Here is a 22,561-nt window from a genome sequence, read left to right as displayed (position 1 = left end):
GAAGAGGAGAGGTTGAAATGAGGTCCAGGGGCTCATCCCAGGGTCCCAATACTGAGGCCGTGCTGTGTCTGAGCTCGGGTTTGGCCCAGGCTCAATTCAGGTCCCATGCAGCCGAAAGTATGGGCAGGACTGGGAACAGCACCTGTACAGAGAGTGAGGATGAGAAGTGACAGAGGGCTCCAGGCCATGGTGCATGTGCTCAGTGCTCTGTCTTCTGAGAATCACAGCTGGGCCAGGATCACTCTATCCTCTCTTATTTCTTTCCAGGGCCTTGGGTCTGTGATTTTTAGTAGTTATGCAAATTTCTTCCTCTCTGGGACTGCACATGCATTCAAACCACTTGTGAGCTCAGACCAGGTGACTGAAGAGGAAGAGAGGAACACTCAGCTTCCTCTAAGCAACTCTCAGGTCAGAAAATGAGCCTTGATCTCCAAATTTAGTATCACAGTCACAATTCTGGGGTTTGAACACAACCACTGTCCCTACACATTCTGTCTGAGGACTTTTGGTGCTGGTTCATGGCCTTCCAGAATCCTGGCCATGTGGTTGGTCTGGGCTCTCTGAGAGAGTCAGACAACACGTGATTCAGGGAAAGGTGGTTCTGTGACCTCACTACCTTCCCGCCCCCTCCTTCAGGTTCCATCTGAGTCCCCCAAAGACACTGTGGTACCACCCTTGGCATGTCAACAGAATAGGAAACTCTCTTTTTCTGAGGTTCGTTCATCATCTTGTAAGTGCAAGTTTACTTTGCCCAATAACCACCTGCTTTTGGAAATTTATCAGGATATGTAGTCTAATTACACATGATGCTATTGTCTCTATGACAGCCCCCATCCCACAGCAGACCAGCAACTGGCATTGTCAGCCATTTGTTACCTTTTAGTTTTTTCATCAATGTTTCATGGGAACATATGAAAATGGCCTGAATCGATGAGAAACAACTTTAAGATCTGTGATCCTGTGAGGATCCACATGATCGCATGTTCCCATATGTTGTGAGCTCCAGGGCCCGAGCCATGGTCCCTGCAGCCAAGAGAATAACGTCACTCTGGAGACAGTCTCACAAGGAGACTGGGCTGCAAATGTTCCTTCTAAGGACCAGGGTCCCCGAGTGCTCTGCCTCCTGCCCCCTGAGATGCTTTGGAACAGAGATGTTGCAGCCCCAGGTCTGAGTTGGGGTGGAGGTGGGGAAAGAGAGGCAGACTGTGAGTCATAGGATGTCTCTGGATGTGCCCAGCACAGAAGAGTCCTTCTCTGGAGACACTGGTGGACAGAGAGGGAACCTGAATTTCCCAGGTGAGGTGCTCACTCTGTCAGGAGTCTTGTCAGTGTTCTGGTTGACACCGTGTGTCTGACCCTCACAACATGGTCCTTGCAGACAATCATCCTGACAGTCTCTGAAAAATGAATCTCAGACAACCTGTTGACCTCCAGGCCTGGTGTCCTTGTGAGGCTACCCCTGGGCAGCCCCAGCCTCTGTCCTGCAGCTCTTGGTGCAGCTCTGCTGCCCCCTGCTGGTGGATGGGGACTTGGACCAGGAGCGTCCCTCCTGTAGGTCTCTCCACAGCCCCTGCCACCTGAGAAAGAGTGTGGGCAATAGTTTCCAGCCACCCACAGGCAACTGCCCCACTGCCCTACCCAGCTCAGCCCAGCACTGACAGGTCAGATACATGGTTCAGGCAACAGGACAGGTGCGATTCCTGTAGTTGTCCCAGGGTTGAAATGTCCTGCCCTAGCCTGCTGTCTTGTTATAAGAATGAGGGGAAAGGTACAGTGTAGTGTATTTGAAAAGGGTTAGTGTCCACAAAACCTGTGCAATGTCCCACAGTCACCGGGTTCCTGTGTATTTAGGAATCAGAATCTATGCTTCCTGCATCCCTATCCATGTAGTTGGGTCATGGGAGCAACAGGTGATACTTCTGGTGCTAAGTCAGTTTAGCAGGGATATATTTAATTTTGTTATTACTGCTGTTTTTGTTACTTTTTTATATCCAGCCCTTGTCTCCTGAAGTTTGGTGTGGGAGGATTTGTAAAATATCCTAGTCTGTGGCTTGGTGATGTTGGCAAACTGCTCCTTCAGAACTGGATCCAATCCCACTTGTTGTAGGTACAGTGTAGCTGATAACTTTTCCTTGTGCACCCGAGGAAGCATACTGGAGACTACAACACCAAGAACCCACTGAGTTGTTCTCATTCAAGAGACACGTCAGTGTTTTGTATCATTTAATTTGAAATGGCATGTTTCCTACTTGAGTATGAGCTTCCCCATTTCACAGCAAGTAAAGCAGAAGCCCAGAGACCAAGGAAAAGCAGAAGAAGATAGGGGGAGTCTGGAAATGCAACTCAGGTGTCTGAGATTTAGACCTGGAGCCTCTGGGGCAGAACTTGACTAGGGTGGAAGAAGGAGAGTGTACATCTGGGCTTGTTTTCCAAGATCAATAGCCATCCCCATACTGACCTGTTCTATCATGGAGCCCCCTCCCCTCCCGCTGCAAGCAGGAGGGTCTGTGGGCTTGTGTTCCATGTTAGAACTACAGAATCTATGGGAGCAGTGGAGGCAGGTAGGCTGTGCTGGAGCCTGGCCAGGGTTCTGCTGGCTCCCTTCTGCATCACCACTTTTTCTTCTGCTCTGCTTTCCCGAGCCAGTGGGAGTGATAGGGACCTCATGGCCATCTATAGGGGCATCTGAGTCTTACAAGTGAACAGAGGACCTGTAGTTTCAAGAAACTCTGGGGGGCATTCTCTTTTGTCCCACCCCCTGCAGCAAGCCCTGGGCCAAACTCAGGGTCAGGGTCATGGTCAGGGTTCTGTGGGGACTGAACCTGTAGGCAGAGCCTGGGACAGCCCCTGGGCAGGGAGTGAGGAGAGAGAGAGCAGGAGGGTCCATGTCATGGTGGAGACAAGAGGTCTGCCTGTTGAACCCACAGCTGAGTCTTCTCCCCGGCAAGCCTCCCTCATTCTCTCACTGGTCTCCCTGAAGATCTTCCTTCTCAGCCAGGTAGAGAGAATCTTTGTGCTTCTGGGTGGGCTTCCTGGATCTGGTGCGTGATGTGCTACATTCACCTCTAGACGCTTCTTGGAGAGCTCTGGTCACTCTGTGTTTGAAAATCTTGAAGACCGGGAGAGAAGGGACATATGTGGGCATTTTGTAGCTGTTCTTATGAAACATTCACTGTGTGTATTCCAGCTCTTCATCCTGTGTGTGATACACATAAGAGAAAATCATCCTAATTATTTTTAGGGACTCCATTCATCTCAGATTTTCTATGTGTTCCCTGTGAATGTTTCATGTCCCAGATTGTGGAGCAGAATTGTGTGGGCATTATCTTAAATTGTGGCTTGAATTCTGTGTCACTTCCCTTCCTGGAGGTTTCTGATGGGCAGCGTCTACTTGGGTGTTATTGTGAAATTCAATCTAACAACCTTTGTCTTTAATCGTGGCATTTAGAGCATTTCCTGTATGTGACTAGTAATATCATTTCAATATAACAAGTTTCCTTTATGTTCTTGCTGTTCCGTGTGTTCTTTGTTCCTTCTTTCAATGTATATATTTTTGATTAACAGAATATTTTTAAATGATTCTACCTTATCTCCCATTTTTGCTTAAGTTCCTTCTGTCTGATGATCAATATCTTGCAGTAGTCTACGTTCTGTGATGCTACCAATTTCTATGGAACGTAAGCACCTGATAACATCCTTCTGTGTCTCAGCTCTCAGCATAGTCACTGTGATTTTCCTACATATTATTTCAACTCTGTCAGGAGTTCCAACATACATAGTTATTTTATGTTCTGCACAGTATATTTTTCTGCACACTTTTAAAGAGAATTCGATAATAAAGAATTCTTAATATTTATCCCCCTAGTTAGCATTTATGATGTTTATATTCATTTTGTAGATTCAGATTCTTCCTGGAATCATTTCATCTTCCTAAGGGATGTATATTGTTGCTTGTATAGTGTGTCAGCTGATGAAAACTTCTTTCACTTATTTTTTGTGAAATTTTCATTGGGACTTCATTTGTGAAGGATATTTTCCCCGGATGAATTGGTTCTCCCCGACCACCCTCGCCTGTTCTTTCATCTCTAATTTAGAGACATTAATCCAGTGTCTCATGCTGGCATTTCCACTGATGCAAAAACCACTAATATCTTTGTTCCCCTGAGTGCAGGGACTCTTTCCCTCTGGCTGCTTCTAAGACTCTCTTGTTCATGGTCTTGAATATTTGATATAAATGGGTGTTGTTCTTTTTTCTTCGTCTTGTGCTTGTGGTCTGTTGAGATTTTTGGACCCGTGCATCTTCAGTTTCATCAAGTTTGGAAAATTCTCGCCAATGACTGTCCAAATATTTTTCCAACCCCTACACACTGCTGTCTCTCCTTTCGGACACACTACATCCTATTCCACTCCTAAAGGTGTCCTCCAGCTTGGGGTTTCTCTGTTCACTCTTGTGTCTTTTCTTCTCTCTCTCTCTCACTTTGCAGTGTCTGTGCTGTGTCTTCCGGTTCCCTCATGTGTTCTTTGCTTTGTTGTGTCTGCTGTTACTCTCAACCCCTGGATTTGTGATCTGAGACATTGGAGATTCATCTGTAGGAATTAGATTTGTACCCTTTAACTTCTCTGTGTCCTGTGAACCTGTCAGCACTACATTTCTAAACTACATTTAGACGAGACATTGCACCATCATTCTTGCTAGAAAATCCAGGCTTCTGGCCTCCCTGCATCTTGAGTGCATGCCCATTTTTAAAAAAGCATTTATTTATCTATCTATTTATTTATTTATTTGGGAGAGAAAGAGTGAGAGAGAACAGGCAGGGGGAGTTCCAGGCATAGGGAGAAGCATGCTCCTTGCCAAGTAAGGAGCCTGATACAGGACTGGATCCCAGGACATTGGGATCGTGACCTGAGGTGAAGGCAGTTGCTTAACTGACTGAATGACCCTGGTGTCCCCATGACCCATTTATTTAAATCAGCTTCTGTGTATCTCCCTGTTTCTGTCTCTCTGGATATGTTGTGTCACATATGAATTTATATCCAGGTGTGTATGAGATACAGGTCATATTGGATCTATATTCCCTGGAGAACCCTACACCTTATCAGCTCTTTCTCTGTTTTTCAAATGGTTTTTATTTTTTATTATTTTTTTATTATTTTTTTAAATTTCTTTTCAGTGTAACAGTATTCATTGTTTTTGCCCCACACCCAGTGCTCCACGCAATATGTGCCCTCCCCAATACCCACCATCTGATTCCCCCAACGTCCCACCCCCAGCCCCTTCAAAACCCTCAGGTTGTTTTTCAGAGTCCATAGTCTCTCATGGTTCACCTCCCCTTCCAATTTACCTCAGCTCCCTTCTACTCTCCATCTCCCCATGTCCTCCATGTTATCTGTTATGCTCCACAAATAAGTGAAATCATATGATAATTGACTCTCTCTGCTTGACTTACTTCACTCAGCATAATCTCTTCCAGTCCCGTCCATGTTGCTACAAAAGTTGGGTATTCATCCTTTCTGATGGAGGCATAATACTCCATAGTGTACATGGACCACATCTTCCTTATCCATTTTTATTTTGGTGTCTTACTTGGTGTTGGAAATCCTCACTGCTAATTGTCAAGTACCTTCTTGTGACATGGTGTCAATTACATGAAGAAGAAGGATGTGATAAGGAAATTTTCTTTCCCCAACATTTTTACTGATGATTGTCATATATTTTATAGATACATATTATAAATCACAATATATTGTTCTTATTATTACCTAAACAGTTGACTTTTAATAGACACTAAATAATAAAATCTTTTTATATTTACCCGTTTAGTTGTCTGATACTTTTTATACCTTTGTGTAGACTCACATTTCACTCTGCTACACTTTCCTTCTGTCCCAGGGTGTCCTTCACTGTCTCTTGTGCCGAGGATCTGTGGGTGATCAGTTCTGGGAGGTTTATAGCCTGGGAAAGGTTTAGTTTGTCTCACTTTTCAATGACATTTTAACTGGTTAAAATAAGGTGGGATTGGGAGGGAGACAAACCATAAGTGACTCTTAATCTCACAAAACAAACTGAGGGTTGCTGGGGGGAGGGGGTTGGGAGAAGGGGGTGGGATTATGGACATTGGGGAGGGTATGTGCTTTGGTGAGTGCTGTGAAGTGTGTAAACCTGGCAATTCACAGACCTGTACCCCTGGGGATAAAAATATATGTTTATAAAAAATTAAAAATTAAAAAAAATGAAAGTTGACACAAGAAACAGACTCTTCAGTGTAGAAAACAAACTGGCGATTACCACAGGGTAGAGTGGTAGAGTGGGAGGATGACTGAGGTAGATGACGAGCATCAGAGAATACAAAAATTAAAAAAAAAAAAAAGATTGTCTATTTTTTTAGTTGTATTTTGAAGACATTGCTCTCCCCCCCACCACTCAGTTGCCCAGTTTACTTGGTTTGTAAGGAGGAATGTACTCCCACCACGTTACTGGTTCCCTGTAGGGAACACGACTCTCCTCTCTGGCTGTGAGAGTGTCTACATCACTGGTTTGTAGCAATTTCATTACGATGTCTGCTGTGCTATATCACATGTTCCCTGTGCCCAAACTTCATTAAGCTTCCTGGATACGTTGGTTCATGGGTTTCACAATTTAAGAATTTGGTGACTCCTTTTCCTTCAGATATGTTTTCAATCACCATCCACTCCCCACTGTCTCTGCCTCAGTTTTTCCAATTACACATCTTTAGGTGGAAAGAAGCTGTCCTCCCTGCACTGAGACGTTCTTCAATTTCTCCAGCTATTTCCCTCTGTGTTTCATTTTGAACAATCTCTATTGCTGTGACACCAAGGTGATTAGTCTCTTCTTTGGTAACATTTAACCCACTGTCAATCTCCATCTCTGTATTTTTAAGTCTCAGAATATATGATAATCTTTTAGGGAAGTTTTAAAAAATTGGGCTTTAATCAGGGAGATTCAAATTAAAACCACATTGAGATACCACCTTACACCAGTTAGAATGGCCAAAATTAACAAGACAGGAAACATGTGTTGGAGAGGATGTGGAGAAAGGGGAACCCTCCTACACTGTTGGTGGGAATGCAAGTTGGTGCAGCCACTTTGGAAAACAGTGTGGAGATTCCTCAAGAAATTAAAAATAGAGCTTCCCTATGAACCTGCAATTGCACTCCTGGGTATTTACCCCAAAGATACAGATGTCGTGAAAAGAAGGGCCATCTGTACCCCACTGTTTATAGCAGCAATAGCCAAGGTCGCCAAACTATGGAAAGAACCAAGATGCCCTTCAACAGATGAATAGATAAGGAAGATGTGATCCATATCCAGTATGGAGTATTATGCCTCCATCAGAAAGGATGAATACCCAACTTTTGTAGCAACATGGACAAGACTGGAAGAGATTATGCTGAGTGAAATAAGTCAAGCAGAGAGAGTCAATTATCATACTGTTTCACTTATTTGTGGAGCATAGAAAATAGCATGGAGGATATGGGGAGATGCAGAGTAGAAGGGAGCTGAGGTAAATTGGAAGGGGAGGTGAACCATGAGAGACTATGGACTCTGAACAACAATCTGAGGGTTTTGAAGGGGCGGGGGGTGGGAGGTTGGGGGAACCAGGTGGTGGGTATTAGAGAGGGCATGGATTGCATGGAGCACTGGATGTGGTGCAAAAACAATGAATACTGTTACGCTGAAAAAAATAAATTAAAAAAAAAGATTTGGGCTTTGGAAAATGTCTTCTATTGTGTTCTCCTAATATACTTAGTCATTTATGAGCTCACATCCACAGCTTAAGTACAGTTATAATAAATGTATCCTTATCCTCTGCCAATCCATCTTGTAGAACCTGTCTGAAGGTGTATGAGAAGAGTCAGCCTGTGGATCTCAGAAGTGGAATCCTAGGCTAAACCTGCTCCCTGCTCTGTGCCTAGTCCCCCTGGGGCTGGAAGAGGAGGAGACAAAGGCATGGAAGCGGTTTTTGTCTCACTTCCCCATTTGCCTGTGTCACTGTGAGCTTTATCACTGCTATCTGATGACTGACAGTAATAGTCAGCCTCATCCTCAGCCTGGACCCTGTTGATGGTCAGGGTGTGTGTGGTCCCTGAACTGGAACCAGAGAATCGGTCAGGGATCCCAGAAGGACGCTCAGTGTCCTTATAAATGACCTGCTTGGGGGCTTGACCTGCCTTCTGCTGGTACCATTGTGCATAGTACTTGCTCAGTACTTCCCCAGAGCAGGTGATGGTAGCTGTCTCTCCCAGGGACACTGACACCAAATGAGGCTGAGTCAACACACTGGAGGCCATGGAGCCTGAAAAGACAGAAGAGGAGAAGTTGGTGTGAGGTTCACTTCCCTGGGTCAAGCTCTGATGCAGGCTCAGCTCAGGTCCTGCAGGGGCTGAGCATTTGCAGAGGGTCCAGGGACATCACCTGTGCATAGAGTGAGGACGGGGAGTAGGAGAGGGATCCAGTACATGGTGGAGATATCCGGAGCTCTGCCTCCAGAGATCCCACAGCACTGCTGGGTTCCACCCCAGCCTCTTTTATTCCTTTCTAGGTCCTTGGGTCAGTGACTGTTAGTAGTTATGCAAATTTCCACCACTTCAGGGGCTCCCAAGTGATCCGCGAGTTGTGAGATCAGAACATGTGATTGAGGGGGAAGAGAGGAGCCCTGAGTTTACTCCAAGCAGCTGCCAGTTTCAAAACCATCCTTGACAACAAACATCTGGGATCAGTTACTTTCTGAACACATGATAACCAAATGAAACTACTCTGTATGGGGTCTGCCCTTGGCTCTCTCTGGGGTCTTTCAGAAGCCTGGTCATGGAGCTGGGATGGGTCCTCTGAGAGATGCAGACACCTGTTCAAGGAGAGGTGGTCCTATGCCCTCATTACCTTCCTCCTCCTGCATGTGTTCCCACTGTGTCCCCCTGTGGCACTGTGATCCCATGGTCCCCATGTCATCGGATTGTGGAATTTTCTCACCAGAATGTTTGTACATTGGTGTCTGTGAGAGTCCACTTGCTTTTTAAAATATTATTTATTTATTTGACAGAGGGAGAGAGAGCACAAGTAGCAGAGAGGCAGGTTGGGGGTGGGGAAGCAGGCTCTCTGCCGAGCAAAGTTCCCAAAGCAGAGCTTGATCATGGAACCCTGAGACCATAACCTGAGCCAAACGCAGAGGTTTAACCCGCTGAGACACCCAGGCACCTGAGAGTCCACTTGTTAAGAGAACATCTGCTTTTGAAGATTGATCACAATGTCTAGTGTATTGACATGTGGTGATCTCAGACCCCCATCTCACAGCAGACCAGCTCATAGATTGTCAGCACATTGATTCCTTTATGATTCTTCATCAGTGTTACATGGAAACATGTGACTTGCATGAGAAATCACGCTGACACTTTTGAACACCATGTGTTGTTAGGGTCCCAGAGCTAGGTCTTTTCACATGGGTGAGTTTTGGAGTCAGGCTAGCATCCCAGGAGGGAGCTGGATTCTGTCTCTGCACAAGGACAACCCAGAGACCAGAGCTGTCACCTCAGGTAGTGAGAATCCACTTCACTCTGGAGACAGTCTCACAAGGAGGCTGTGGTGCTCATTCCAGGACCAGGGACTCCAAGTACTCCTTGTCCCACCCCTTGAGACCCTCCTGAGCAAAGAAGCTGCAGTCCTAGGTCTGCTTCTTCCTGGACATGTGGATGGAGAGTCAGAAGGTGAATGGTCAGGATGTTCTCAACATGTCCAGCTCAGATGAGTCAGCTCCTGGAACACCAGTGCACAGAGCAGGGAGATGCATTTCCCATGTAGGCATTTACTGTGTCAGGACTCCTGTCAGTGTCCTGGGTGTCACTGTGTGCCTGACCTTCAGAGCAAGGTCTCTTCAGCAGCTGGAGATAGGAGTGATTGTTCCAATTTTTTTCTGGGGACTGAACCCTGGACCCCTGTTGCCCCCAGACCTGGTGTCCCTGTGAGGCTCCCCATGGGCAGCCCCAGACTCTGTCCTGCTGTTTGTGATGCATCTCTTCTGCCCCCTGCTTGTGGAGGAGGATTCAGACCAGGGGCTTTCCTCCTGCAGGTTTCCCCACAGCACCTGTCACCTGAGAAGGGATGTGGACCATGGTTTCCAGCCTCCCACATGCAGCTGCCCACCCACAAGCCCTGCCCAGCCCAGCAGAGACAGGCCACATACATGGTGAAGGAGGCAAGACAAGTGGGATTCCTGTACTTGTCCCTGGGTTGAAATGTCCTGGGCTAGCCTGGTGTCCTGTATAAAAAGAAGAGAGCAGGGTAGAGTGTAGTGCATCAGAAAAGGGTCAAACCCAGATAAACCCATGTGATGTCCTATCACTACCAGTTTTCTGTGTATTAAGTGTCAAGATTTATGCTTCACCACCCTGATTAGTGCAGATTGTCGTAAGTGGGAACAGATGATGCTTTTGTGTAAAGTTTACTTGTGTACATAAATCTGCATTATTACTGTTATTTTTGTTGCTGCTGCTGCTGTTGTTATTATTATAAACTCCTCAGGGCATAGCTTGATCATGGGAGCAAATAAGGAGGGAGGGTGACGCCAGGCAGGGCAGCAGGATTTCTGTTCCCAACTCACTGCCATCCTCATCCTGGCTGGTCTCTAAAGAACCCCCGTGGCTTGCACATGGAGAGGTTCAGGAGGTTCATGTTCCAGGTTAGAGCTGAGGAACCTGTGGGGACAGTGGAGGCTGTTTGGCCAGGAAGGGTCCTGGCCTGGGTCCAGGGGCTCTGCTCAACATTATTGCTTTGTCCTTTGTCTCTTGAGCAGGTGGTAGTGACGAGGAAGTCATGGCCACTCTACTGGGGGAAGGTAATCTTACAGGTAATCACAGGATCTGAAAAATCAGGAGACTCTGGAGCTCATTCTCATTGTCCCCAATCTTGCAGCATTCCCTGGGCTGAGCTGAGTCTCAGGGTCATGGTTGGGGTCCGGTGGGGGCTGAGCCCATGGGCAGGGCAATACAGGCAACACCTGGGTAGAGAGCAGGAGGAGGAGCAAGAGAGGTTCCTGGTCATGGTGAAGAACCCAGAGTTCTGTCTTCTGAGGCTACAGCTGAACCTGGCCACCACAAACTTCTGTCATGTCATCCCTGGTTCCTGTGAAAATGCTCATTCTCAGGCTGCTGGAGAGAATCTCTGCTCCTGGCAGGCTTCATGGATCTGGTGCCTGTGGAGCTGTCCCCACCTCTCAGCTTCATAGAGGAACTGTCTGTCTGTATGGAAAACTCTTTTTAAATTTTATTATTTTTTTATTTTTATTTATTTTTTATTTTTTATAAGCATATATTTTTATCCCTAGGGGTACAGGTCTATTTTTTAAATTTAAAATAAATTAATTAACATACAGTGTATTATTAGTTTCAGGAATACAGTTCCATGATTTATCAGTTGCATATAACACCCGGGGCTCATTATATCATGTGCCCTGTTTAATATCCATCACCCCCTTACGAATCCCCCAGCCTCTTCCCTCCAGCAACCCTCAATTTGTGTCTTACGGTGAAGGGTCTCTTTATGGTTTTTCTCACTCTCTGGTTTCTTCTTGCTTTATTTTCCCCTCCCTTCCTCTAAATGTAGGAGAAAGAAAGGAGGGGTGAAGGCTATTTCCCTATCAGTTCCTCACGAGACGTGCACTGTGAATATTTCTTTTTTGTTTGTGTGTGTAAAATACATGCAATATAAGTAATTTCATTCTAACTCTTTTAAAGTGTTCACTCTCTGTCTCTTCCTGTGAATGTTTCGTGTTCTACATTGTGGAACAGTATTGGTGGGAACCTTGTCTTGAACTTACCCTTGGATTTTCACGTGGTTTCATTTACAGTAGTTTTCTGAAATGAGACATAGAATCGGGCATTCCTCTGAAACTCAGTTTGACAATCTGTCTTTTCTTTGCATTTAGGCCATTTCCAGGGTGTGATTAGCACTGACATTCCACAAAACATCCTTGTATATAGTGTTTCTTTGTCCATGTTCTCCTGGTTTCCTTTCTCCTTTTCTTCCCTTTTTAGGATTCCATTTTTATCTCCCACTTTTTTGGTTATTAGCTCTACCTATGTCTGTCATATTCTCATGAGTTGTAATAGTCCACATTCAGGTGTGTTTTCCCCATGTCACACAGACTGTCAGATCCTTACAGCAAACTTCTCCCTCTTCTCAGTATTTTTTGCTGTAATTCATACATACTACTTTTAACTCTATTATAAATTCCAACATAGATAGGTATTTGAGTTTCTTTAGACAAAGAATTATCTTCAAAAAAGATTTAGATACTAAAAAAGTCTTAATATTTTCCCTAGTAGTTAGCATTTGTGATTTTTTCATCTGTCTTGTAGAATCTTATTCTTTCTGGAATCACTCCTTCCTGCTTGAGGGGTGTCCAGTACTATTTCTTTTGTATCGGGTTGGTTGATGATCAATCCTGTCACTTTTTGTATGTATGTCAGAAAATGTTTTATTCAGCCTTCATTTTTGAAAGATGTTCTCCCTTGGTAAAGAATTTGTGGAGCATAACAAATAGCATGGTGGACATGGGGAGTTAGGAGAAGGGAGTTGGGGGAAATTGGAAGGGGAGGTGAACCATGAGAGACTATGGACTCTGAAAAACAATCTGAGGGGTTTGAAGGGGTGGGGAGTAGGAGGTCAGGGTACCAGGTGGTGGGTATTATAGGGGGCACGGATTGCATGGAGCACTGGGTGTGGTGCAAAAATAATGAATACTGTTATGCTGAAAATAAAAAATAAATTAAAAAAAAGAATTAACTCTTTTTTTCTTTTTTTCCCCATGTCTTTAAAATTTGCTGTCTTTCCTTGCCTTTCTGTTAATGAGAAATTTGCTAGATATTTTCTCTGTCTTTCCCTAAAAACTGTGTGTCATTTCCTTCTGGCTTCTTTTGAGACTCTTTTTCCCCTGCCTATTTGACACTGATGGGTGTTGGAGGCTTTATTTTTGTTTTTGTTTTTGATATATGTTTTAAACTATGTCTTGCAGTTGAGGTGTGTTGAGCTTTTGAGTTCTAGGAGTTTGAGTTACAGGTATAGTTATGGTTGGGGGTTGAATAGATGATCAGGATGGGGGCTTGGTCTGGCTTCTGCTGGTACCTGTAAGCATATTCACTTCCAGTGTTGTTTCCCCACATATTCTCCTGGCCATCTGTCCCAGGGCCACCCACATAGACAGGGGCTGAGTCACCTCAAAGGAGGCCACAGCTACAAGAGAGGAAAGGAGACACTGGCTGGAAAATCAAGGGCTCATTCCAAGAGACTGCAGGCCGGGCCAGAGCTCCAGGGATATTCTATATACTCAGGGGTAACCCTCTCATCAGTCTTAGTCCCAGAGTAGTGTGGGTCTGACTGGTGGATGGAGCTTTTGAAAAAACTGGAAAAAAAACCCTATCCCTATGGTCAAATAATCTCTGAAAAAAAAACAAGAAAAATATACAGTGGAAAAAAAAAAACAGTCTTTTCAATAAATGATGCTGGGAAGATTGGAGAGCTATGTGTAGAAGAATGAAACTCGACCATTCTCTTATACTATACACAATGGATAAAAGACCTCAATGCAAGGCAGGAAGCAATCAGAATCCTAGAGGAGAACAGAGGCAGTAACCTCTTCAACATCGGCCACAGCAACTTTGTTCATGATATGTCTCCAAAGGCAAAGGAAACAAAACTGAAAATAAACTTTTGGGACTTTATCTAGATCAAAAGCTTCTTCACAGCAAAGGAAACAGTAAACAAAACAAAGAGGCAACCCATGGAATGGGAAAAGATATTTGCATATGACAATGTAAAAAAAGGGCTGATATCCAGGATCTACAAAGAAATCCTTAAACTCAACACACATAAAACAGATAATCATGTCAACAAAATGGGTGGAAGACATGAACAGACACTTCTGCAATGAAGACATAAAAATGACTAACAGACACATGAAAAAATGTTCATCACTAGCCATCAGGGAGATTCAAATCAAGAATAATTTTGAATATTCCCTCTGCCCTCATTGGAACTCTTTGGATGCAAAGACAAATCCATTAGGATACATCACCTTGGACAAAGGAGAAGCCATCATCCAAGTCTCCATCTGACCACAAATAACTACCTAACTCTAGATGTTGGCCACAGCCTAGGCCCAGTGGAATAAACATTGTTAGATGAAGGAATATTTTCCATGTTCAAAACGCACTAAGTCAATCTCATCTTCCCTTTCGAATCCAAGGGATTGCCTAGGAAAGAGATGTTCCAAATACCCTTTTAAGCCAGAAATAAACAGAGAAAATGAGATCCCTGCTAAGTGCTCCCTGCAGAGAAACTCAGGAACTCTGGGACCCACATTAGATTGCTTAAAGCTTGTTTAGTGTGCCAATTGTGAGCTCCACTGGAGACAAGAGAAAAGCCCAGGTGGTTTGGGGTGAAACAGAAGTTTTACCTCCTATCCTGGCATGGATGTGACATTGTGCCCCATGGGCCTGCTGTTTTCTCTGAACACTGACACCCTGGGACAAGCTGCATGATTGGACCCAGACACTGATTTCCAAACTTCAGATCTTGTGGAGCCAGAGTGAAGAAGGGTTGTCAGGTGCAGATAAGCAGGCATCTCCCACCTAGAGTCTGCACACCTGCTCTGATTCCTGGGTGAAGGAGAGACACAGGCCTGTTTCTTAAGTGGTCATTCACTTCCTTCTAAAACCAACCAATGACCTTGTCCTTTTTGGAGAAACAAACATACTCTTCCAAACAAACACTCAACTCCTCGGTTCCAAATGCACTGTGAGTAGGGTTTGGTTCCCCCCCTGCTCCAGAGCCCTGGTCCTGGGAGGACCCTCCTGAACTATCCTGACAGCAGATTACCAGCAAACCTGGGAAACAGGGAACAATGCTGAGTGGGGGCCTGGCTCCAGGGTTTCTTATGACCACTCTTGAGCCTGGGGAAACAGAGACTATACAGCTCACCACTCCATCCTGTAAAAACAAGCTATAGTGCCTCACGTTTCAGGGTCTCTCATCTAGCACCTCTCCACTGCCCTCAGAGCCTGCAGGCTGCATGGACTCCTCTTCCAGTGTGTTTCCCATGGCAGCTCGCCACTATGTCCAGTGGTGGAAGCAGCATTGCCATGCCTTTCAGGGTCTCTCGCACCACGGCTCCCCAGTCCCTCCAGTGGCATGAACTGGCACTGCTGGGCTTTCCACAGACTCCTAATGCATCTCCCAAACCCTCCACAGGTCTAAAGCCACACTGACACTGTCCCTCCAGATTGGGGACCTCTGGGCCACACCCCAGGTGTCCGCCTGCCACCAGGAGGAAACTGAACCATTTGAAGCTGAGCAGAACCCTCAGAATGGAACAAACCCACACGACTCCCTGAGGACACCCCCAACTTCGATGGTCCCTGCAGTCACAAACTCACAGCCTGATGTGCTTTCTGACCCCCATGTTCAACTCAGCCCCTGGGGATCCAGCCTGAGCACCAGGAGGTAGGGCCTGGATACCCCTAAGCCCTAACCCAAACCCTAGGTTGTGTTTTCAGGCTTCCGTGCCCAGAGACATGGCCAACAATCCCTCCAGAATGGGAACCCCTGAGTCACAACCAAGACTCCGCTACCATCCAGGAGAAAATCATGCCCTTCAGAGCTACCCAAACCCTCAGACCAGGAGAAACTCACATGTATTCCAGAGGCCACCCTCACCTCTGATGGCCCACATGGCAACAAAACCCAGAGATGGACGTACCGCTTGACCACTGTCCTTGATTCAGCCCATGGGGGATCCCACCTCAGCAATGGCAGATTGGGCCTGCCATGCCCCTAGGCCCTAACCCTAATCCGATGTTGGCTTTTCAGGCTTTTGTCCCTAGAGACCTGGCCCCCAAGCCCTCCACACTGGGGACACCTGAGACACACCCCAGGACTCTGGTTGCCACCTACGAAGAAACTGTGCCATTAGCAGCTGCACAAAACCCACAAAGCAGGAGAAACCTGCATGCTCCTCTAAAGCCACCCCCACCATTGGCACCCTCCTCCCCAGCCATGAAGCCAGATTTTGTCATACCGCCAGACACATACCCTCAACTCTGCCCTGAGGGGAGCCTGCCTCAGCACTGTTAGATAGGGCCCATCATGTCCTTAGGCCCTAAGCCTAATCCTATATCAGGTGTACATGCTTCTGTCCCCAGAGGGCTGGCTCCCAAGCCCGTCAGATTGAGGATGCCTGAGACTCACGCCAGCACACTGCCAGCTGCCTAGGGTGAAATTTTGCCATTTGGAGCTGCACAGAAAACTCAGAGCGGGAGAAAACTGTATGAACCTGGGCCACCCCAGCATTTGCGCAACACCCTAGACACAAACTGGAATTCCAATACAGCACCTGACACCCACCCTCAACTCAGCCACCAGGGAGCCAGTCTCACCACCAGCAGATCAACCCTGCCATGCCTCTAGGCCCTAACCCTAACCCTAGTTTGGGTTTTCAGGCTTCCAACCCAAGAGGCCAGGCTCCCAAACCCCCTGGATTAAGGATCCCTGAGCAAGAACCCAGGACTCCACCCACCACGCAGGAGGAAACCTTGCAGTATGGAGCTGCTCCAAACCCTCAGAGGAGGAGAAACCTACATGCCCCCTAAAGTCGCTCCCACCATCAGCAGACCCTCTGGCCGTAAAGTTGGATTCTGCCTGGCACCAGACACATGCCTTCAACTCAGCTCCAAGGGAAGCCTGTCTTAGTGCCGGCATATTGGGTCTGTATTGCCTCTAGGCCCTAACCCTAACACTAGTTTGGGTTCAGGCTTCCATTCTGAGGGACTTGGCTCCCAAGCCCCCCAGATTAAGAACCTCTGAGTGACACTGCAGGACTCCGCCAGCCATGCAGTATGAAACCATACCATTTGGAGCTGCTCCGAGCCATTGGAGGGGGAGAAAGCTGCATGCTCCCCTTAAGCCACCCCAACCATGGCAGTCCCCATGGCCATAAAGCCAAATTCTGCCACACCACTGTATGCCTGCCCTCAAATAAGCCCTGAGGGGAAACTGCTTCAGTGCCGGGAGATCGGTCATGCCATGCCCCTAGGCCCTAACCCTAACCCTAGTTTGGGTTTTTAGGCTTCCATTATGAGGGTCCTGGTCAACAAGTCCCCTGAATTATGGATCCCTGAGCCACACCCCATGCCTCCACCTGCCACCCAGGAGGAAACCATGCCATTTGAAGCTGCATAAAACCCTCAGAGCAGGAGAAACCTGCATGCCCCCTTTGAGGTCATCCCTACCTTTGGTGCCCCACCAGACTGCAAAAAGGGAGCCTGATGCTCAGCTGGAATCCCTCCCTCAACTCTGAAACCAGAGAGCTCCCCAGTGTGGGGGCCTGACCCGTGTTCCCAGATGGCCGTGATGTGCACCTAGTGAGAAGCACTCTAGACTGCAGGCACCAGCGCAGCCCGAATCACCGCCAAATGCTGGCCAATTCTCTCATTAATTTTCTGCCCAGAAATCTCATGAGAACTGGCTAGAAGACCACTGACGAACTCGCTCCCGAAGGCTCAGGCACGCAGGGCTGCTGCCTGGTCCTGGCCCAGGGTGCCAAGTGGTCGTGGCCTGAACCCTGCGAGAAAGCCATCTACGAGTAAGGCATACACAAGACCAAAGCCTCCTGCTACTCAGCCCCTAGTAGTGCCCACCCCAGCGCTGGCAAATCAGGACTGCCATGTCCCTAGGCCCTGGCCCTAACCCTTATTTGGTTTTTCTATCTTCCTTCCCCAGGGCCCTTTCCCTTGAGCCCTCAGATTGGGGACCCCTGATCCACACCCCATGACTCTGCCTGCTACCCAGGAGGAAACTGCTGTTCAGAGCTGCACAAAATCCTCAGGAGTGGAAGAAACCTGCATGCCACCCTGGAGGCAACGCCCATCTTCGGCTCCCCACCAGACCACAAGCACAGAGGCTGGCATTCAGCCAGAACGCCTACCTCAACTCTGCCCCCAGAAAGCTCTCTTGCACAGGGGTCCTTGCGGGAGCCTGGCCCATGTTCCCAGATGGCTAGAACAAGCACCTGGCAAGAAAGCACTCAAGACCACGGGTGCCAGCACGGCCTGAATTGCCACCCAACACCAGACAATTCTCACGAGCTTTCTGCCCAAATCGATATTTATTTGGGCAGAAAGCTCATGAGAATTGACTGGAAAACCCCTACCAGCAGTGTGGGTCCACAAGGCCACCACCTGGCCCTGGCCAGGGGTCTGGTCATGGTCAGAACCCTGTGAGAAAGCCCTCTATGACCCGGGCGCATGCGAGGTCAATGCTTCCCACTACTCAGCACCCCCGGGGTGTCTGAACCGGCGCTCAGGGATCAGACCTGTCATGCCCCTAGGCCCTCACCCTAACACTAGTTTGGGTTTTCAACCTTCTGTTTCCAGGGACCTTTCCCTCGAGTCCTCCAGATAGGGGGTCTCTGAACCACACCCCATTACTCCGCCTGCCACCCAGACAGAAACCATGCCATTTGAAGCTGCGAACAACCCTCAGAGTGGGAAAAAAGGGCATGCCCCCATGAGGCCATCCACATTCGGCTCAACACTGGGCCAGAAACACAGAGGTTGATGCCCAGTTGTACCCCCTGCTTAACTCTGCCCCTGGAAAACTCCCTGCACCAGGGCCCTTGGGGGAGCCAAGTGGGCCCGACTCATGTTCCCAGATGGCCACGTCACACACCTAGCGAGAAAGTGCTATAGACCGCGGGCACCAGTGTGTCCCGAATTGCCACCCAATGCCAACAAGTTCTTATGAGCTTTCTGCACAAATCAATATCAATTTTGGCAGAAAGCTCTTGAGAACTGGCCAGGAAAACCCTGGTGAACTTGATTCTGCAGTGCATGTCTGCAGGGCCTCTGCCTGGGCCTAGCCTGTGATCCCAAGTGGTCAAGTCCCCAACCCTGCAAGAAAGCCCTCTATGATCCTGGTGCATGCAAAGCCAATGCCTCCCACTCCTCAGCCCCATGGGATGCCAACCAAGCACTGGAAGATCTGGCCTGCCATGACCCTAGGCCCTAGCCCTAGTGCTCTGTTGGATTTTCAGGCTTCTGTCTTCTGGGGCCTGTCTCCCAAGCCCTCCAGACTGGGGACACAGAGCCACATCCCAGGGGTCCACCTGCCACTCAGGAGGAAACCACACTCACGCAGAACCCTCAGAACAGAACAAACCTGGATGCTTCCCTGAGACCACCCCCACCTCCAACGGCCCACCTGGCCACAAAACCAAGAGGCTGATGTGCTGCTGGACCCCTGTCCTCAAATTACCCACCCGGGGATCCTGCTTCAGGGTGGGCACATTGGGTCTGTCATATCCCTAGGCTCTAATATTAGAGTGGGTTCTCAGGCTTCTGTCCCCATAGAACTAGCCACCAATCCCTCTAGATTGTGGACCCCTGGGCCACAGACAGGACTCTGCCTGCCACCCAGGAGGGAACCATGCTGCTTGGAGCTGTGCAAAATCCTCAGAGTGGGAGAAACCTGCATATCCTCCTTGAGGCCCACTCCCACATTTGGCCCCCACCAGACCACAAACATGCAGGCTGGTGCTCAGCTGGACCCCCCTCCCTCAACTCTGCCTGAGGAAAGCTCCCCTGCACGGGGGCCCTCAGGGGAGCTGCACGGGCCCAACCCATGTTCCTGGATGGCCACGACACACACCGAGTGAGAAAGAGCTATAGACAGCATGCACCAGCATGGCCTGAATCACTGCCCAATGGTCGCCAACTCTCACAGCTTTCTGCCCAAATTGATATCAATTTGAGCAGAAAAAATGTCAGATTTAGCCAGAAAAACCCGGCAAACTTGCATTCAGCAGCATGGGCTGGCAGGGCCACTGCCTGAGCCTGGCCCAGGGTCCCAAGTAGTTGCAGACCAAACCCTGCAAAACGCTCTCTGTGAGGCAGGTGCACATGATGCCAACCACTCCCACTACTCTACCCCTGAGGTGTGCGCCATGGAACTGGAAGATCAGATCTGCGATGCCCCTAGGCCCTTGCCCTAACCCTCAGTTGGGTTTTCAGGCTTCCATCTCCAGGGGCCAGTCGCCTGAGTCCTCCACATCAGGGACCCCAGAGCCACACTGCAGGAGTACACCTGCCCAACCCCCCAGGAAGAAACCAGCCATTAGGAGCTGTGCGATACCCTCAGAGCAGGAGAAACCTGCATGCACCTCCCCCCAGTCCACCCCCACCTTTGACTCACCACTGGGCCGCAAAACCGAAGGCCAAGTAGCTTTTCAGGCTTCTGTCCCCAGAGACCTCCAGACTGCAGACCCCTGAGCCAAACCCCGGGACTCTGCCTGCCACCCAGGAGGAAACTGTACCATTTGGAGCCTCCCAAAACCCTCAGAGCAGGAGAAACCTTCATGTCCCCCCGAGGCCATCCCCACTTTTAGCACAAGCTGGGCCACAAACGTGGAGCCTGATGCTCAGCCAGAACCCCTGCCTCAACTGTGTCCACAGAAAACCCCCTATGTGGGGGCCCTCGAGGGAGCCTCATGGTCCTGACCCATGTTTCCAAGATGTCCTCTACAAGCACCTAGTGAGAAAGTGCTCTAGACTGCGGGTGCCAGTGTGGCCTGAGTTGCCACCCAACAACAACCAATTCTCACGAGCTCTCTGCCAAATTGATATCGATTTGAACAGAAAGCTTGTGAGCATTGGCTGGAAACCCCCCAGCAAACTTGCTGCCGGTGGCTCGGAGCTACAGGGCGACCGCCTGGGCCTGGCATGGGGTCTGGAGTAGTGTAGCCCGAACCCCGCGAGAAAGCCATCTACAAGCCAGGTGCACATGTGGCCAACACTTCCAGCTACTCAGTCCCCTGGTGTGCCCACTCTGGTGCTGCCAGATCAAGCCTGCCATGTCCCCGGGCCCTCACCCTAATGCTCACTTGGGTTTTCAGGCTTCCAACCCCAGGGGCCTATACCCCGAGCCCTCCAGATTAGAGATACCGAAGACACACCCCAGGAGACCCCCTGCCACCCAGGAGGACAGCTGTGCCTTTTGGATCTGTGCAGAGCCCTCAGACAGGGAGAAACCTGCATTCTAACCTAAGGCCACACCCACCTGTGGTAGACCCCTGGCCACAAAATCCGGCAACTGATGCACCGCCTAACCACCATCATGCGGCCCAAACCCCATGAGAAAGCAGTCTAAAATCCAGGTGCAAACATGGACAAACCCTCACTCTACTTAGCCCCCTGGAGTGCCAGTCTCAGCAATTTCAGATCAGGCCTGCCATGCCCCAGACCCTAACCCTAACCCTAGGTTGGGTTTTCTGGCTTCCATCTGCAGGACCCTATCCCACAAGACCTCCAGATTGAGGACCCCAGAGCCAAATCCCAGGAATCCACCTGCTACTCAGATGGAAACTGTGCCACTGGAGTTGCACCCAACCCTCGGAGCAGGAGAAACCTGCATGCCTGCCTGAGGCCACGTCCACATTTGGTGGGCCCCATGGTCACCAACCCAGAGAATGAGGCACTGCATTGATGCCCTCCCTCAACTCAGCCCACCAGGGAGCCTGCCTCAGCACCAGCAGATCTGGCCTGCCATGCTCTTAGGCCCTAACCCTAAATGTAATTTGGGTTTTCAGGATTCTACCCTAAAGGCCCCAGAGCCCCCCAGATTAAGGACCTCTGAGTAATACCCCAGAATTCAGCCCACAATGCCATTGCAAACCAAACCATTTGGAGCTGTGCTGAACTCACAGAGTTAGAGAAACCTGCAAGCCCTCTTAAAGCAACCACCACCGTTGGTGGCCCCCTGGCCACAAAAATGGACCCTGATACAATGACTGACAAATCCTCAACTTGGCCCTGACCAGCACATGCCTTAGAAATGGCAGATCAGGCCTGCCATGCCCCTAGGCCCTAAGTCTAAACCTAGGTGAGATGTACAGGCTACCATGCCCAGAGTCCTGGCCCACAACCCAGCCAGATTGGAGACCCACACCTGAGACTCACACCAGAATTCTGCCTCCCACTGAGGGCACAACTCTGCTGCCTGGAGCTGCACAGAACCCCCAGAATGGGAGAAACCTGTATTAACCCCTGAGGCCACCCCAGCTTCTGTGGAACCCATGGACATAAACCTGCAATCTGATGCCCTCCAGACATGTGCTCTCAACTCAGCCCACCAGGGAACCTGCTTCAGCACTGACAGATTGAAACTGCCATGGCCCTAGGCCCTAACCCTAATCCTAGTTTGGGTTTTTAGGCTTCCATCCCAAAAGATATAGCCCCCAAACCAGCCTCATCAAGCACTCCTGAGTGATAATCCAGGATTCAGCCTCCCATGTGGTAGGAAGCTGTGCCATTTGAAGCTCCACAGAACCCTCAGAGAGGGAGAAACCTGCATACCCCACTGTAGTGACAGCCCCCACCATCTGAAACCCCCATGACCACAAACCCGGATTCTGAAGCACTACCTGTCATATGCCCTCAACTCAGTCCCGAGGGGATCATGCCACAGCACTGGCATCAGGTCTACCATGCCCCTAGGCCTTAA

General features: G+C 48.7%; 3 protein-coding genes across 10 annotated transcripts in view; all 3 read right to left on the bottom strand.

Annotated features, from left to right (window-relative positions):
- LOC101680986 (immunoglobulin lambda-1 light chain-like) overlaps positions 1–8,495 on the bottom strand; it is a 586,873-nt gene extending 578,378 nt beyond the window's left edge. The window contains exons 1-2 of the mRNA XM_045065749.1: positions 8,435–8,495; positions 8,019–8,315 (exon numbers count right to left, since the gene is read on the bottom strand). Coding sequence (XP_044921684.1) covers positions 8,019–8,315; positions 8,435–8,480 — 343 coding nt within the window. The 5' untranslated portion in view covers positions 8,481–8,495. The remainder of the gene's footprint in view (positions 1–8,018; positions 8,316–8,434) is intronic.
- LOC101682709 (immunoglobulin lambda-1 light chain-like) overlaps positions 1–22,561 on the bottom strand; it is a 1,123,284-nt gene that overhangs the window by 602,164 nt on the left and 498,559 nt on the right. Inside the window, exon 1 of one of the 8 annotated variants that reach the window (XM_045065728.1) lies at positions 143–263. The exons of the other annotated variants lie outside the window; for them this stretch is intronic. Within the exon in view, the coding sequence (XP_044921663.1) occupies positions 143–188 (46 nt within the window). The 5' untranslated portion in view covers positions 189–263. Of the gene's footprint in view, positions 1–142; positions 264–22,561 lie in introns of those variants that run through there. 8 annotated transcript variants of the gene reach the window in all.
- LOC101676037 (immunoglobulin lambda variable 4-3) overlaps positions 1–22,561 on the bottom strand; it is a 780,698-nt gene that overhangs the window by 583,714 nt on the left and 174,423 nt on the right. The window lies entirely within an intron of this gene.

The sequence above is a fragment of the Mustela putorius genome, unplaced genomic scaffold (assembly GCF_011764305.1).
Source record: "Mustela putorius furo isolate JIRA1106 unplaced genomic scaffold, ASM1176430v1.1 tig00003858_pilon_pilon_pilon, whole genome shotgun sequence".
NCBI lineage: Eukaryota > Metazoa > Chordata > Mammalia > Carnivora > Mustelidae > Mustela > Mustela putorius.
Note: the sequence above shows the minus strand (reverse complement) of the source record. Positions and strands in the feature narration are given on the sequence as shown.